At 44.2% G+C, this 16,352-nt stretch overlaps 1 protein-coding gene across 2 annotated transcripts in view; it reads left to right on the top strand.

Moving 5' to 3' along the window:
* The window catches only part of LOC148014897 (RNA helicase family protein), a 291,388-nt gene that overhangs the window by 34,717 nt on the left and 240,319 nt on the right, over positions 1 to 16,352 (top strand). For both annotated transcript variants that reach the window (XM_087665509.1, XM_087665508.1), the window contains exons 3-4: positions 11,255 to 11,329; positions 11,416 to 11,505. In XM_087665509.1, coding sequence (XP_087521635.1) covers positions 11,255 to 11,329; positions 11,416 to 11,505 — 165 coding nt within the window. The remainder of the gene's footprint in view (positions 1 to 11,254; positions 11,330 to 11,415; positions 11,506 to 16,352) is intronic.

The following is a 16,352-nucleotide window of genomic DNA, read 5'->3' on the forward strand; positions in this document are numbered from 1 at the left end:
CTAGACCAAACTTAAGCTCAAGGCTTGCTTTATAACTCAAGTTTCCTAAGTGAGCTACTTACTAGGTGAAACTTTTAATGTAACTCAATTCTAATGTGCAAACTTTTAATTTAATGAAAGCTTCACATATACCTTGTTGCTTTTGCCTTGCGCTTGTACCACATTGCTTGTATACTTGTCCATTGCATGTCTACTGTCAAGTCCTTCACGACCGATGCAATATTCACTATGTTGAGAGCTAGGGGTGTTAAATATCTTCATGAAGTTTAGTTAAGTCACTAAGCTCATTTCTCATTTTGGTGACAAATTTTCCCTCTTGTTTGTGCATGGATGATTCACATGTATTATAAAAGGGCACTCCTTGCATGAGATTTCGTGCACTTGGTCTCAAGTGAAAAACCATGCATTGTGTAGCGTGCTTTATCCTTTTATACTTTTGAGTGGAGATCCCAAGGACCATCCATTGATCTTGGATTGCCACCACTGAACTTCTCCATGCTTCCATTCCATACCTCATCATTGGCACCCTTGCAGGCGGTTGGGTAGCTTTCTTGTAGACATGAATGTGGGCTAATCATCCATCATTTCCTCCTCGACACTCATAAAAGTAACTTTAGGGATAAATTATCAAAATAAAATAAAAAGCAAAGCCCACAAAAAAAAATCTTTGGGTTCCCGAGGAAAGTTAACCATCACCTTTATCACATTGTAGGTTCTTGGGTAGTCAATGTGCACCCATTGACTGATGCTATTACTGTTTTGGGGTGGAACCTCTCTAAGTGAACTAGAGGACTTTCTCATTGCCTCTGTAGTCTTGGTAGGCAATTGGGCACTTGATGTATACCCTTTGTCTGATGCAATAGTTGCTCAGGGGTGAGACCCTTGGTATGAGCTGTGCTCTGTGGTCCCTCTTGGCTTGAGTTTTTGGGTTGAGAAGGGGTGCTAAGCTACAAAAGGTTAATCAAGCTTCCCCTTTTTCAGCTCATTAAATACATTCCAAAACTCAAATATCAAAAGTCCCAAAGGTGTACGGCCCACATTTAATGTAGCAAAAGTGTTTGGGCGCCACCCTAGATGGTTGGTTCATGTGTCATTTGTCTAGCCACTGCACATTCTACACCTATCATCCTCACCCTCACCCTTGCTGTCCACCTACTGCGGGCTGCTCCACCTAGCTTCCATCATCTAGACAATGGCATTTTGCTGTCCAAGTGGTCATCCTGCTGCCACAACCTGGTCTAGCTACAGATGACCTGTTTCTAGCTGACTGCTTGGTGTTTCCAGCATTGGAACAGCTGCATTTTGCTTCTGCACTGACCTCCCTGGTGGGTGTCATCTTTTGGACAGTCAGCTGGCTGCGTTTTCACTAGTTCATGCTGCTGCCCACTTCTTGGATCATGCATATGGTTGCATTCTTTCCTCCAAAGGCTATGTTTGCTGCTGCCCACTTCTCCGAAACTCTACAATTGCATTTCATTCTTCTGTGGCTGTGGTGGCATCCTTTGGCATCGAGGCTTTGGTGGCATGCTACTTCAAGATCATCTAGAGCTGTCTCCATTGACTCCCTCCTAACCCCTCATGAGAGCCTTTATTCCCAACACAGAGTTGAAGTAGCAATAGGCTGCTCCATATTCTGCATATCCTGGACCGCCATCAAGGAGCGGAAGCCGTCAATATGCCATGCTCGTCAAAAGATGATGTTGCCTTGCTTTGCGCAGGAAAAGCCCAGCAAACGAGCAACAGGCAGGCCTAGAGCATGCACAAGTAGCAAGGCAATCGCTGCAGAACATGAACTGCAAATAGAGATTGCAAGCATGCAGGGAGCAAGGGAGCAACTGTGGAGAGGCGCAGCACACTGGCTGGCAGCATGTAACAATCAGGTACAGGGCCACACTAGGAGACAAGGGAGCGAGTGGCTTTAAGGCTCTCTCTCTCTCTCAATCAATCAATCAAATATTGGATCTAAGTCACCATGGAGACTTGAACCTGCACATCCTTTTTCTACACCTATCTTTTCAATACCACCTGCTTCCACCCCTTCATTCCTTAATCTATCTACACTATGTGAGGAGAATACCTTAGGATTTACACAGAAAACACAGCATAAAAACTCAACTAAAACAACTAAACTCAAAGAAACTCGAGAGAATTCTAAACACAAAAGTGTAAAGTGAAGGAATAACTCAATGAACTCAATAAAATAAAATGTCAAAAGAGTAGAGAAAAACTTGAACCACTCTCTCTCTAAAAGCGGCTATCTAAAAACCTAAAGGTACACACTCTCGTCATTGAACCTACAAACGTGCTCACTCTCTGCTTTGCTCTCTCTCACTCTCTCTGTCTCTCGCTGTGCGTAACAACTGACTGTCTTGATCTTCGTGTCTAACCCGTCACTACAAATTGGTATCAGAGCTAGCAAGAGACAGTTGCAGGCATCGTGGGTAGTCGCAGGTAGTGAGAACAGTAGATAACTACAGACATCGCGGGTGGTCGCAGGACTGACAAAAGTCCACTCGACAAGTGAAGTGAGTAGGTTGAGCACAAGACCAACGACGCCAGCTAACAGTCAAGCGGTAAGCACCAACGGGTAGGACCAGTGGGCATCACTAGTCGACAGGTTTAGGTTGCCGACGAGATGACAGCTTTCAAGTGCGTGACACAGCATCACGCTGAAACCAGCGGGCAGCGACCAGACCAGGGCCAAGTCGACGGGCAAGCGAGCTGATGGGACTGTAGGCGCGCTGCACGGCGACCACGCGACAGGCAGCAAAAACTGATGGGCATCCAGCGGGCAGTCGTCTGGCAAGCGTGACAGGTCACGCGACCCGGTCCATGGGTCAATGCCACGGCGCCGCCCCCCGCTCTCTCTCTCTCTCAATCAATCAATCAAATATTGGATCTAAGTCACCATGGAGACTTGAACCCGCACATCCTTTTTCCACACCTATCTTTTCAATACCACCTGCTTCCACCCCTTTAATCCTTAATCTATCTACACTATGTGAGGAGAATACCTTAGGATTTACACAGAAAACACAGCATACAAACTCAACTAAAACAACTAAACTCAAAGAAACTCGAGAGAATTCTAAACACAAAAGTGTAAAGTGAAGGAATAACTCAATGAACTCAATAAAATAAAATGTCAAAAGAGTAGAGAAAAACTCGAACCACTCTCTCTCTAAAAGCGGCTATCTAAAAACCTAAAGGTACACACTCTCGTCATTGAACCTACAAACGTGCTCACTCTCTGCTTTGCTCTCTCTCACTCTCTCTGTCTCTCGCTGTGCGTAACAACTGACTGTCTTGATCTTCGTGTCTAACCCGTCACTACAAATTGGTATCAGAGCTAGCAAGAGACAGTTGTAGGCATCGTGGGTAGTCGCAGGTAGTGAGAATAGTAGATAACTACAGACATCGCGGGTGGTCGCAGGACTGACAAAAGTCCACTCGACAAGTGTAGTGAGTAGGTTGAGCACAAGACCAACGACGCCAGCTAACAGTCAAGCGGTAAGCACCAACGGGTAGGACCAGTGGGCATCACTAGTCGACAGGTTTAGGTTGCCGACGAGATGACAGCTTTCAAGTGCGTGACACAACATCACGCTGAAACCAGCGGGCAGCGACCAGACCAGGGCCAAGTCGACGGGCAAGCGAGCTGTTGGGACTGTAGGCGCGCTGCACGGCGACCACGCGACAGGCAGCAAAAACTGATGGGCATCCAGCGGGCAGTCGTCTGGCAAGCGTGACAGGTCACGCGACCAGGTCCATGGGTCAATGCCGCGCGCCCCCCCCCCCCCCCCCCCCCCCCCCCCCCCCCCCAACCTCCCCCTCCCGGGCCCTGGTGGAGCAAGGGAGCGAGTGGCTTTAAGGCTCTCTCTCTCTCAATCAATCAATCAAATATTGGATCTAAGTCACCATGGAGACTTGAACCCGCACATCCTTTTTCCACACCTATCTTTTCAATACCACCTGCTTCCACCCCTTCATTCCTTAATCTATCTACACTATGTGAGGAGAATACCTTAGGATTTACACAGAAAATACAGCATACAAACTCAACTAAAACAACTAAACTCAAAGAAACTCGAGAGAATTCTAAACACAAAAGTGTAAAGTGAAGGAATAACTCAATGAACTCAATAAAATAAAATGTCAAAAGAGTAGAGAAAAACTCGAACCACTCTCTCTCTAAAAGCGGCTATCTAAAAACCTAAAGGTACACACTCTCGTCATTGAACCTACAAACGTGCTCACTCTCTGCTTTGCTCTCTCTCACTCTCTCTGTCTCTCGCTACGCGTAACAACTGACTGTCTCGATCTTCGTGTCTAACCCGTCACTACAAATTGGTATCAGAGCTGGCAAGAGACAGTTGCAGGCATCGTGGGTAGTCGCAGGTAGTGAGAACAGTAGATAACTACAGACATTGCGGGTGGTCGCAGGACTGACAAAAGTCCACTCGACAAGTGAAGTGAGTAGGTTGAGCACAAGACCAACGACGCCAGTTAACAGTCAAGCGGTAAGCACCAACGGGTAGGACCAGTGGGCATCACTAGTCGACAGGTTTAGGTTGCCGACGAGATGACAGCTTTCAAGTGCGTGACATAGCATCACGCTGAAACCAGCGGGCAGCGACCAGACCAGGGCCAAGTCGACGGGCAAGCGAGCTGATGGGACTGTAGGCGCGCTGCACGACGACCACGCGACAGGCAGCGAAAACTGATGGGCATCCAGCGGGCAGCCGTCTGGCAAGCGTGACAGGTCACGCGACCCGGTCCATGGGTCAATGCCGGCCCCCCCCCCCCCCCCCAACCCACAAAGTAATTTTCTTAAAAAAAATCAGAAATTCTACTTCTACCAAATCTCTTTTAATCTCTCCCCTTGTCAGGTGTTTGTGTGTGCAAGCACAGGGTGCAAATCTGTGTAGGTTTAGGCCCAGAAATTTGGGGCTTTTCCCAGATTTGAGGAATGTGATGCAGAACAAGCAAATTTGTCTCAGGAATTGCAGGAAATTGTGACATTTTGTCCCCGACATTTGGGGCTTTTCATGTACATGCACAAATTGGGCTGAAATTTATCCAATTTCTTGACATTGATGCACATTGGACCTCATGCGATTTGGGGCTTTTGCAGTTTGGGCAAAATCTGTGTAATAGTTGGTCATTTTATGTACATGCAGGTTGAATTCCATGCAAATTGGACATCAACACTCGGTAAAATTTGGGGGTTTTACTGAAATTGCTCTATTTTGGCAAAATTGTCTTGTTCTATGCATGACAGAGAAAATGCAGATGTGTGGGTGATGCTTTGAGCACAAAAATTTTGGGGCTTTTGACCGTTCATGTCAAATTTTATGCCCGTGGGTACATGTACAACAGAAGTTGCAGCTAAAACTTCGGACTTCTCATATATTGTGATGTATGTGCCCTTGGAACAGCTATAATCAGTTGTAGAATGCAGTAGCACATGGTTTGGTGCTTCTAAAAATTTAATTACAGATCTGAAATCTGTTCTTCTACGTGGTTATTTATTGTTGGTTGGTACTTGTTTGTACCTTGGTCACTTGGGTGACAGTTTTGGGCCTGCATTTGCTGATTTTTTGGTTACATTTGGGCTGAAAATCATGGCTGGCAGCAATGACAGCAGTAATTTGATGCAGATAAAGAAACTTGAAGGAGCACATAACTTTGTAGTTTGGCAAAAACAGTGCTACAATATCTTGTTGCAAAAGAAGCAGGCAAAGCCGATTAAAACCAAAGGGGCAAAGTCCGTGGACATTGAATAGGAAGATTGGGATGAATTAAATGAGCTTGCACGCTCAACCATCGAGCTATCGATTTCTGATGCCTTGTTGTTCAACATTGAAGGTTTGGATTCTACATATCCTATTTGGACTAGATTGGAAGAAATGTATGCATAGAAGAGTGCTGCAAGCAAAGTGTATTGGCTAAAAAAGCATACGGATTTGCGTATGAAAGAGGGTACAACAATGTCTACTCACTTGAGTGAGTTTAACTCCATTTTCAGCCAACTGGTTGCCTTGAAGTTCATGATTGATGAGGAATTTAAGGCTACTTTCTTGCTTTGCACTCTACCAGAGAGTTGGGATACATTTAGGATTGCTATGAGCAATCCTAATGTGATCCTTTTGTATGTTGATGTAAAGAGTGCTCTACTCATGGAAGAAATGAATGAGCAGAACAATGCATCCAATAAGTCTTCCAATGCTTTGCATACTAGGGGCAGATCACAGCGAAAGGGCAAATATGATAGCAAGGGACGCAGTAAATCACGTGGCAAAGATGTTGAATGCCATCATTGTAGCAAGAAGGGTCACTTTAAACGTGAGTGCTACAAATGGAAGAAAGAGAAAGGAAAGGGCAATAAGACATATGATAGTAAGGAAGAGAAGAAGGATAGTCAGCCTAAGAAGAGCAGTGTAAAAATTGAACCTACTGTAAATGAACCTGTAAATGCAGAAAATGATGCTGGAAATGATCAGCCAACTATTGCCCATGATAATGAGTCACTACATGTGCAAGAACAGCTAGGACAACAAGCTGTTAATGCTGATTTGCAGGCTGAAATGCCAGGACAGCAAGCTGAAAATGCTCAACAGCCAGCAAACAATGATCATTGGGTTAGGAGATCGTCTAGGGCTACTAGACAACCTAACAGATTTGTTCCTGGTGCAAATTATATGGCTGATTATATCATGTTGACAAACTGGTGAACCGTCTTGCCTCAAGGAAGCAATGGACAGACAGGACATCAAGAAATGGTATAAAGCTATGCTGTCAGAGATGGAATCTCTTGAGAAAAATGGCACTTGGAACTCGGTGCAGTTGCCTAAAGGGTAGAAAACACTTCCATGCAAATGGGTTTACGAGATGAAGGTCACTTTTGGTTCCTCACCAAAGTACAAAGCAAGATTGGTTGCAAAGGGGTACAAGCAAGAGCATGGAATTGACTTTGATGAGATTTTCTCTTCTGTAGTCAAGATGACTACATTGAGAACCATTTTGGGCTTGATTGCAATTGAAGATATAGAACTCATATAGATGGATGTAAAGATTGCATTTTTACATGATCTGCATGAAGACATATATATGCAGCAGCTTGAAGGGTTTGTTGAAAAAAGGGGTATGTAAACTCAAAAGGAGTTTGTATAGGCTGAAACAAGCACCCAGAGAATGGTATCACAAGTTTGATACATTCATGCAACCTCAAGGCTTTCATAAAAGTCAAGTGGATCATTGCTTGTACACCAAGAAGGCACCATATGACAGCTTGATTATCTTGGTTTTGTATGTTGATGACATACTGATTGCTGGCAGGGATATTCATGCCTTGGACTCATTGAAGCAAAGTCTTCATGGCAGCTTTGATATGAAGGATCTTGGTGATGCAAATCACATTCTTGGTATGCGAATACTTAGAGATAGATCAAAAGGCTTACTCTATCTATCTCAGCAGGAGTATATCTCCAAGGTTTTGCAGCGTTTCAATATGGAGGGGGGGGAAAACGATTGGGGTTCCATTGTCTCCATATGTAAAACTCAGTGCAGAGGACAGCCCTTCATCTGATGATGAGAAGGTTGAAATGGCCAAAATACCATATGCTTCAGTTGTTGGCAGTTTGATGTATGCTATGGTTGCTACACGTCGTGACATTGCCTTTGCAGTGAGAGTGGTTAGCAGATACATGGCAAGCCCTGGCAAGAAGCATTGGGATGCAGTGAAAGGTATTATGAAATACCTCAAAGGCACAAAGGAGTTGTGCATTTGCTTTGGAAAGCAAAAGGCATCTGTTGTTGGCTATATGGATGCAGACTATGTTGGTCATTCGGACTGCAGAAATTCCACTTCTAGGTTTGTGTTTACTTTCACAGGAGCATCAAGGCTAGAAAAGTGTGTTGCATTGTCTACTACAGAGGCAGAGTATGTGGTTGCCACTGAGGCATGCAAGGAGGCTTTATGGCTTTTACGTTTGGTGGGAGAGCTTGGCATCATAGAGTTACCTATTCTCCATTGTGATAGTCAGAGTGCTATAATACTAGCACGGAATCCTGCCTTTCATGCAAAGACAAAGCATATACAGGTGAAGTATCACTTCATTAGAGATGTACTTGACAGCGAGAGCATGGAGCTTGTCAAAATGCATACAGATGATAATCTTGCAGACCTTCTCGCGAAGGGTCTTCCAGCAGAGCGGTTTGCTCATTGCCGACAGATGATGGGAGTGGGATAGATATATGTATTTCAGCTTTTTACATACCTAGACTTATCTGATTCTTTTCTCCTCTTAAGGCACACCTTTAGGTAGGAGGTTGTTGGGAATAAAGTCCCTCGTGTCTTTAAATGTGCTCGGGTGTGAACACACTCTTAGCACTTGTTTTTACACATATATATAACTATCTAAAAACCTAAAGGTACACACTCTCGTCATTGTATCGACAAACGTGCTCACTCTCTGCTTTGCTCTGTCTCACTCTCTCTATCTCTCGCTGCACGTAACGATTGACTGTCTCGATCTTCGTGCCTAACGCGTCACTACAAACGGGAATAAAGGCCCTCGAGCCTTTAAATGTGCTCGAGTGTGAACATACCCTTAGCACTTGTACTTACACATATATATCTATCTAAAAACCTAAATGTACATACTCTCATCATTGTACCTACAAACGTGCTTACTCTTTGCTTTGCTCTCTCTCATTCTCTTTGTCTCTCGCTGCGCGTAACGATTGACTGTCTCGATCTTTGTGCCTAACCCGTCACTATACTCTGGCTATGGAAGTGGAAGAAGATACTGAAGGTGCAGATATGGTACCATGTATCGGTGAATTGGCTTTATTGCTTCCTACTGTCGAGCCATTGGTCAAACGTAGCAAGTATCTCCATGATGGATTTCCTTCTGCTGTAGAGGTCCTAGATGTGGGTGATTCTCTGCTTCATTCGTATGCTCAAGTGGCCTCCCCTTCATAGGATTTGCAAGAACCGAATTGGGATCAGGTGCTCGGGTTGGCGAATTCTCTTCTTGAGGAATATGTGGGGCACAACTATCGAGCTATTCGAACCTGTGCGGAGGAAGAAATTCTGGATACACATGTGCCTACTTAAGAGGTTCTTGTTAAAAGTGGATGCAGCAATGGAAGCATAAACATATGTTGTAATATACTGCTAAACACAAAAAAAAAAGGAAGGAAAGAAGGAACACTGAAGAATACAATAGAGATGAGAACTCGAATGTATGCTTGGGAAATGGAACCCATATATCGAACATGAGACAGTCGCATACAATGGTGAGTCATTGGCTGTGGGCATCGGCACTGGCTCCTCTCCCCAGTAGATGATCCACAAGTGTGATGATGAGTGACTGGCTGACTGAGGAGAAAGAGCCTGAATGAAAATGACAAAAATATGTACTCAATATGATCAAGTCGGCATACATGAACATCCTATCAAAAATGCCTCTAGAACGTACATGACCATGGATTACTGCTTTCGGACAAACCACCAAAGTGTCCCCTCATGTGAGCTCATGACTAGGAACTAATCCCGTTCTCTTTCAGACAGCCCATCATGAACGTGGATGTCAATCCTAGCTCCAGGATTTGAGCCTGCCACACTTCAATCGATGCAGCAGGGAAGTCTCTCTCTGGATCCTGTGCATCTGTATGGATGTATAGATGAGAGGCAGCTGCCCCATCCGTCCACCCTCTCACACTTCCTCTTTGGCACCGAAGAGTCGTGAGGGATGCCATCATCACCACCACTAGTAAGCAGCAGAGGAAGGGGCCATCAAGCCCATCCCATGAGCCGAAGAAGCTGATCCCTTCCGTGCCTTGGCCTTCGCTGTGGCCGAATGATTGGAGTCGGAGTTTGAGGCAGAGGATGACTGTAAGAGGAGTTTGCATCCCGCTTTGTCTTCTTCTCCTTCTACTTCTTGGAAGCTGCTAACTCTTTGTAGTCCTTTCATAAATGACCTTTGTTGCCATAGCGGTAACACTGGGGCTTCTTCTTTGAACCTCTCTTTGAAGCTGCAAAAGCCTCACTAGAACCTCTAGAAGATGACGAAAGCTGCCCTTGTAACCGCAAAGATACCTCATGCTCAAGTAGCATCAAGGTCATATGTGTAAAACTGATAGAAGCGGATGATGTCTGCACCCTCAAAGCATTCGTTACTCCATCAAACACCGGAGGGAGTTTGGAGAGTACAAGCCCAATAAGATGAGCCTTTGGAAGGGCAGATTGCATTTGCCGAAGCTAGTTTTGGATCTGGAAGTAGAAAAGACTGGACAATATCCTTCACCTCGAATGTAATTTGCTGGAGTTGGCTGTAAAGAGTGAGTGCCCTCATGGGGGAAGGTGCTGCGTACAACAGCTGCAACTTCAACCATACTTCAGAAGATGTCTTGTAAGAGGTAACGATTGGTAGGGCTTCTTTAGAAATACATCGAAGCAAGGCTGAATAGGCACGGGCATCGTCTGAATCCCATGCAAGCATCACTTCCTCATGGTTGTTTTCATCAAAATCATCCAGTGTTGGAGTAGGACGTTGAGGATGAGGAATAGCTCCACATACGACGTACCATAGTCGCTTTTGCACAAACCAAGCTTTTATCACAACACTCTAGGTGAGATAGTTAGGTCCATGTAACTTATCATCAGCGGATGTGCACGGAGGAGCAATCTGTAGAGGATAAGAAGATAAGGAGAGAAAAGAAGGTATTTGGAGAGGAAACACAACCAAACCACAAGCACAGACCGCAAAAAATGAGAGTGCACATGCAGTATTCACCAAAATCTGACCAAAACATGAAGAAATCTGCCATACAGGTATGACAACTCTTCAAAGGGGAGCTTGTCTCTATGAAAACCATGTGATGTCGATGATCCTTTGAGCTTATATGGTCTATCCCCCTTGTGCAGTCAGTCCCTTGGATGGGGGACACTGTGCAATAGGGAGATAGTTGAACAGTCATCAGCCAGTCAGCTAGTTAGTTAGCTATAAAGTGAGTTAAATTAATCAAAATTTCAATATTTTTCTAGAGGTCAAGCATATGTTTAAGCTGAGTTATGTTGTGCTGTTTAAGACAGGATTAGGGTCAGTTTTTGGATGCAATTTAGAGGTCATTTAAAACTTCAAAGTGCTCAGTCTTGTACTGCAACATCCATTAATAACTTCATTTCTGAAAATAGATGATGTGGAAACGATCAAACTAACAATGAATAAATTATTGTATATGGCAGTATTTAGTGGAGTGTGGTTGGGCTGATGGAGGAAGGCTGATTGCTTGCACACAGCCAAGGCGAATAGCTGTTCAAGTATGTGTGTTGGGCAGGGGTTACAGTTTCTTTGTTGAGCTCATTTTCTGTGATATTTTTTCAAACTTTGTTCTTTTTAATTGCAGACTGTCTCAGCACGGGTTGCTGAAGAGATGCATGTAAAACTGGGAGACGAAGTGGGTTATTCAATCCGCTTCGAGGATATGACCACCTCTGTATGTCTGCACCCTTTAGCCACAGAAGTAGATAATTGAAGTGAAATCAGGATTTCTGCTAGGCTGTAATGTATGGCACTTTTTTGTTGTTATAATTGATTACTGTGATTAGCATGATACCTGAACTCAAGTAACATTACTGAATCAGCATTACTAATTTTCAGCTTTCTCTTCTAAAGCTATATAAAGATGGGCTTACAGGCCCGGCATGTTACAAAAGGGCACATAGGCCTGGCATGTTAAAATCCCCATATAAATATAGTGCTGTGTCATCTGCAAACTCTACATCAAGAAGCTCAGCAAAATCTGGGATGGGCAACCTGATCTCTTTGATACTTGTGGATTTTGTTTGTCAAGGAGTTCATAGCCTCTGCTACAAAGATGGACGGGAAGGGTTTGAGTGGAAATCTGTGTCTCATTGATCTCTGAGTGCTGAATCGCTCTCCTCTGGCCCCATAGACAAGGACCTAACTATGGGTCGAAGAATAGAGAACAAGAACTGCTGGGGTTGAGTGGAAATCCATGTCTCATTGATCTCTGAATGCTGAATTGATCTCCTCTAGCCCCATAGACAAGGACCCAACTGTGGGTCGAAGAATAGAGAGAAGCAACTGCTATAACCCTCTGCTTTACAAATCCCATCCTGAACATAGGGATCTCCAAGAATTCTCAATCTACTTGGTCATATGTCATCTTGAAATCGAGAAGAAGCAGAATGAAGTCCTGGTTTCCTGGAACAGGCAAGTTGTGGTTTCATGGAAGGTGAAAATGCTGTCTGGGATTCTATTCTCTCAAGTACATTATGTGCTCTCCATTCTGTCCTTGTTGCCCTTGGAAATGAGGTGGATTAATCCCTTGGATAGCTTCTCTGTCACGTCTTTTGATGCTACGATCTTCCAAAAAACCGCGAGGAGGCATGTGCTGAGAAGGTCCCAATAGCTCAAGAAGAAAGCTCTATCCAATCCATCATCCCTTGGGCATTTGGCTGAAGGCAAGGCCATCAGTGCCTACATAAGCTCCTCCTCGGTGAAAGTAGCCATTCCATGCTTGCTCATGCCCTCGATCACCCTCATGGTACTTTTCCAACCATCTCTCAGTCTCATCATAATGGGCGGGGGGGGGGGGGGGGGGGGGGTTCTGATTGTGAATCCTGGCAAGGCTGTGTAGTGCTCTATAGCCACTTGTCCAACCTCTAGAGGCCTTGTGCTATGGATCTATCGGCTCTCTGGGATCTTTGCACTCCCTATCTAAAGTGTATGGTTCCCATAGTGTGGAAGAAGTCTATATTAACTCTATCTGCAGTCCAAGGCCGATGGAAGCTCTTGCATGATATCTGTATTTCAATCTAGCTTCCTACATCACCTCTATCTTTGCCGTACCATGCATCCTCTCAGCCACCTATCTGCAAGCTGGACATTTGTCCTCCTCCCTCTCAAGTGTTGGCAATGATGCTCTAGCAATCTTCTACCCCTCTAGAGGGCCACATGTCCTCCACAAAGCCTCCCTCTGAAGAAGGAATCGATTTTCTTAAATTTATGCAATGGGATCTTTGAGATCCTTGTCATAGTACATTTAGTCTATGAGACAAGCAAGATGGCCTAGAAATTGTAGAAATTTCTGAAAAACCCCAAGTACAAAAATCAGGGTTTTTGCACTTTTAGGGTTTCTCAGGTTTTTAGTGCAGCTAAAAATGGAAGAGATGGGCAGAGACAGGCAAGATGGATGAGAAATTACACAAATGGAAGAGATGGCAGGTACGGTTGAGAGGGGTGGTGGGCAGGGTTGAAAGAGGCTATGTGCAGGGCTGCGCACAGGACTGCGTGTGGAACTGCGGGCAGGGTGTGTAGAGAGAGAGGCTGTGTGCAGCAGAAAATGGGCTGAGATGTTTGGAGTCATGGTGGCTGTGGGCAGCAATGCCATGAGGGACTCCCTGTGTTGGGCATGGCTGTGGAACTGATGTAGCGTTGGTGGCGAGACCGGTGGCATAATGGCTTTGATACCATTGTTGTATTGAATGGACATTGATAGACAAGAAATGGAGTAGAGAGTGAGGATGAGAGTAGACACATAAAGAAGCATGCACGAGTACCTTCACTAAAATGAATCACAAGAATGAGAATACGAGGTACAACCCTAAGGTTATATAGAGTTGCACATTGAAGTGTGCTCACATGGGGAAAAATCCCTCCCATGTAAGAGGTACACCCACTTCATAGAAGATGGAAATGCCCCAAATTCAATGGCTGGCTAGTTGTCCACCTAAATTCAGCTGAAATTCACCTTCAATCTTGTTGAATCCAAGTTTTGGAGCTTCCAATTTCTGGCTCGCTTCCCAATAATATTGCTAAACCCTAATTTCTGTTGTAAATTAGGGTTTACAGGAGAGAAATTTGCAATTTTTCAATCTCCAAGGGTCCAAATGCTGAGATCTTCGGAGCAAGGCTGTGAAATGGTTGGGAGATGAGAGAGAAAGCTGTAGAGAGAGAAAATTCAGAGTTTTGTTGCGAAGAATGACTAAAAATCAGTCAAATGCAGCTGTTGCCCTGCCACAACAACATGAAATGCTATCCCCTACAGCTGAGACATTCAAATCAGCTTATACCTAGATGCAATTGCCCAGCTGTGGAGGGTTCGAATCTGCAATTGCCTCCTCAAAACTTACTCGTGGTTGGGTGCAGTGGCTGAAAATAGAGTGGTCATGGTTGCTCACAGCTCTCCCACCTTTGCTACAAGAAGAATGATCTCGTTTTTTCTCTTCTTCAGCCTTTTACTAGCCTGTACGGGCAAGTTTGCCAAGTGGCAGCCTTCCCAAATGGTTTTTCCACCATTATCCATCATTAAATATTAATTTTCAGTCTTTAATTACTGAAAATTAATCTAATAATTATTTTGGTGCCCAAAAAAATAATCTGACTGGCCAATAATTAAATTGGCTAGTATCTTCCACTCCCGAGTCTCTCTATGTTATCTTTGACCGTTAGATTGGCGTTAGGTACCATTAAATGCCACATCTCTAGTGTCACCAACTGACACTTATGGCCAAATGAATGACCTAGGCCAACAATTGACACCAGATACCACTAAGTACTTGTGCAACATAACTTACAGCATCTTTTGCCTTTGACATCTCGTGATTTTCTCGGGTTTCGGGCTTGTAAATTTACTCTAATTCCAATTGCACCTCACACGTGTAATATTTACTTAATCATGTAATTAAAAATTAATTAAGTGAGGTTTCAAAAATACATGTCCTCATGACACGAGGAGCCCTCCTTTGTGGATAACGCATGGCGTGTAGGGAAGGATCTAGAAAAGAGCTGGGCCCTTATCCTCAAATTTTCTGACTTTGAGACATGACGAATGTTCCTTTCGAAAAGGAAGGTTCTCAAAGGAGAAAAAGTCTATGTTGAGGATAATCTTGCACCTGCCGAGGTGGCCCACCGCAGAGAATGCATGCCATAGATTATGAAGGCCTGCAAAGTGAGCAAATGGGTAGTATACAGAGACGGATGCATCATTATCAAAGATAGACCCAAATAATGGGGCGCGGCCTATGAGACATAGTTGAAGTTCGTAGTGTGGAACCGTAATGGAGCCATGAGGAATGAATCCTGATGCAGGGCTATTGTTGGAGACCTTCATTGGTAGAGACATAATCTTGTACACAGAGACACACTAAATTCCAGGTATGCACTTGCTAGAGGTGAGAGGCTACAGATGGGAAACAACATGTTGCTCTATAAGTGCCTTTTGTTAGGATAGAGATCTCACAGTGAACCTTGGAAAAACCAAGGTTATTGTATTTAATACTTTCTCCCTAGTGGATTCGGCGATCAATACCCCATTTCACATATGGAGAGGAGATAGTGGAGGTGGTCCATAGATATGTTTACTTGGGGATTACATTTTCAAGGCCGAGATTCACTTTGAGAAGGGCAGTAGTAGATAATAGACTCATACGAGGCTATGTGGCTCTAGGATTGATGGAGAGCTAGTGCGCATGCATATAGTTTCGGGAGCCTTGGATGAAGCTCTGGCTCTTCAACACTTTGGTCACACCAACACTTCTGCATGGGGCCCCCATATGGGGATTGACCCTCTACCACATGAGAAGAGCCACCTAGGATCAACTGTTAGCAGATATGTTAGCTCATGTGTAAGCGTGTGCATGCAGAGATTGGGCGCATTATTTAGGATATTTTAGGCATTTTTTGTGGTCTTCATTTTGGTCATATTTAGCATTTATTGCTGGCCGACCAGCTATAAATGCTGGCCAACTTGATCATATTGAGGACATATTTTTGTCCTGTATATTTAGGCTCCTCCTCTTCACTCAATCACTCATTTACCATCACATATGTGGAGACTTTGTGGAGAGAGAAGCCACTGCCAATGCCCACACAACCAGTGACTCACTATAGTATGCGGCTGTCTCGTGTTGGATATATGGATTCTATTTCCCAAGCATACATTTGAGTTTTCATCTATATTGTGTTCTTCAGTGTTCTTTCTTTCCCTTTCTCTTTTGTCTTGTATTTCAATAGTTTATTACAACATATGTTTATGCTTCCATTGTTGCTCCACTTCTTACATGGTATCCGATTTTAGGATCTGTGCTCCTACTATGTTTTCTTTCAGGACTGTTTTGACCATTCCTGATCAGGCGACTGCTGCTCCAATCAGGCGACCTGTTTTTCCTCTGTTTTTGCTGACGTCAGCATCCATACAGCCTGTGTCAGCACCTCTACTATCTGTGTGTCTGTTCTAGCCTGCGTTTTGGTGTCTCTATATCTTTTCTTGGTTGGGCAATTGCATTATCAGGCCATTTTTGCTGTTTCAGGCAGATT

This window comes from Lygodium microphyllum, chromosome 24 (genome assembly GCF_053477565.2).
Source record: "Lygodium microphyllum isolate KBCC chromosome 24, Lygodium_microphyllum_v1.1.10, whole genome shotgun sequence".
NCBI classification, from domain to species: domain Eukaryota; kingdom Viridiplantae; phylum Streptophyta; class Polypodiopsida; order Schizaeales; family Lygodiaceae; genus Lygodium; species Lygodium microphyllum.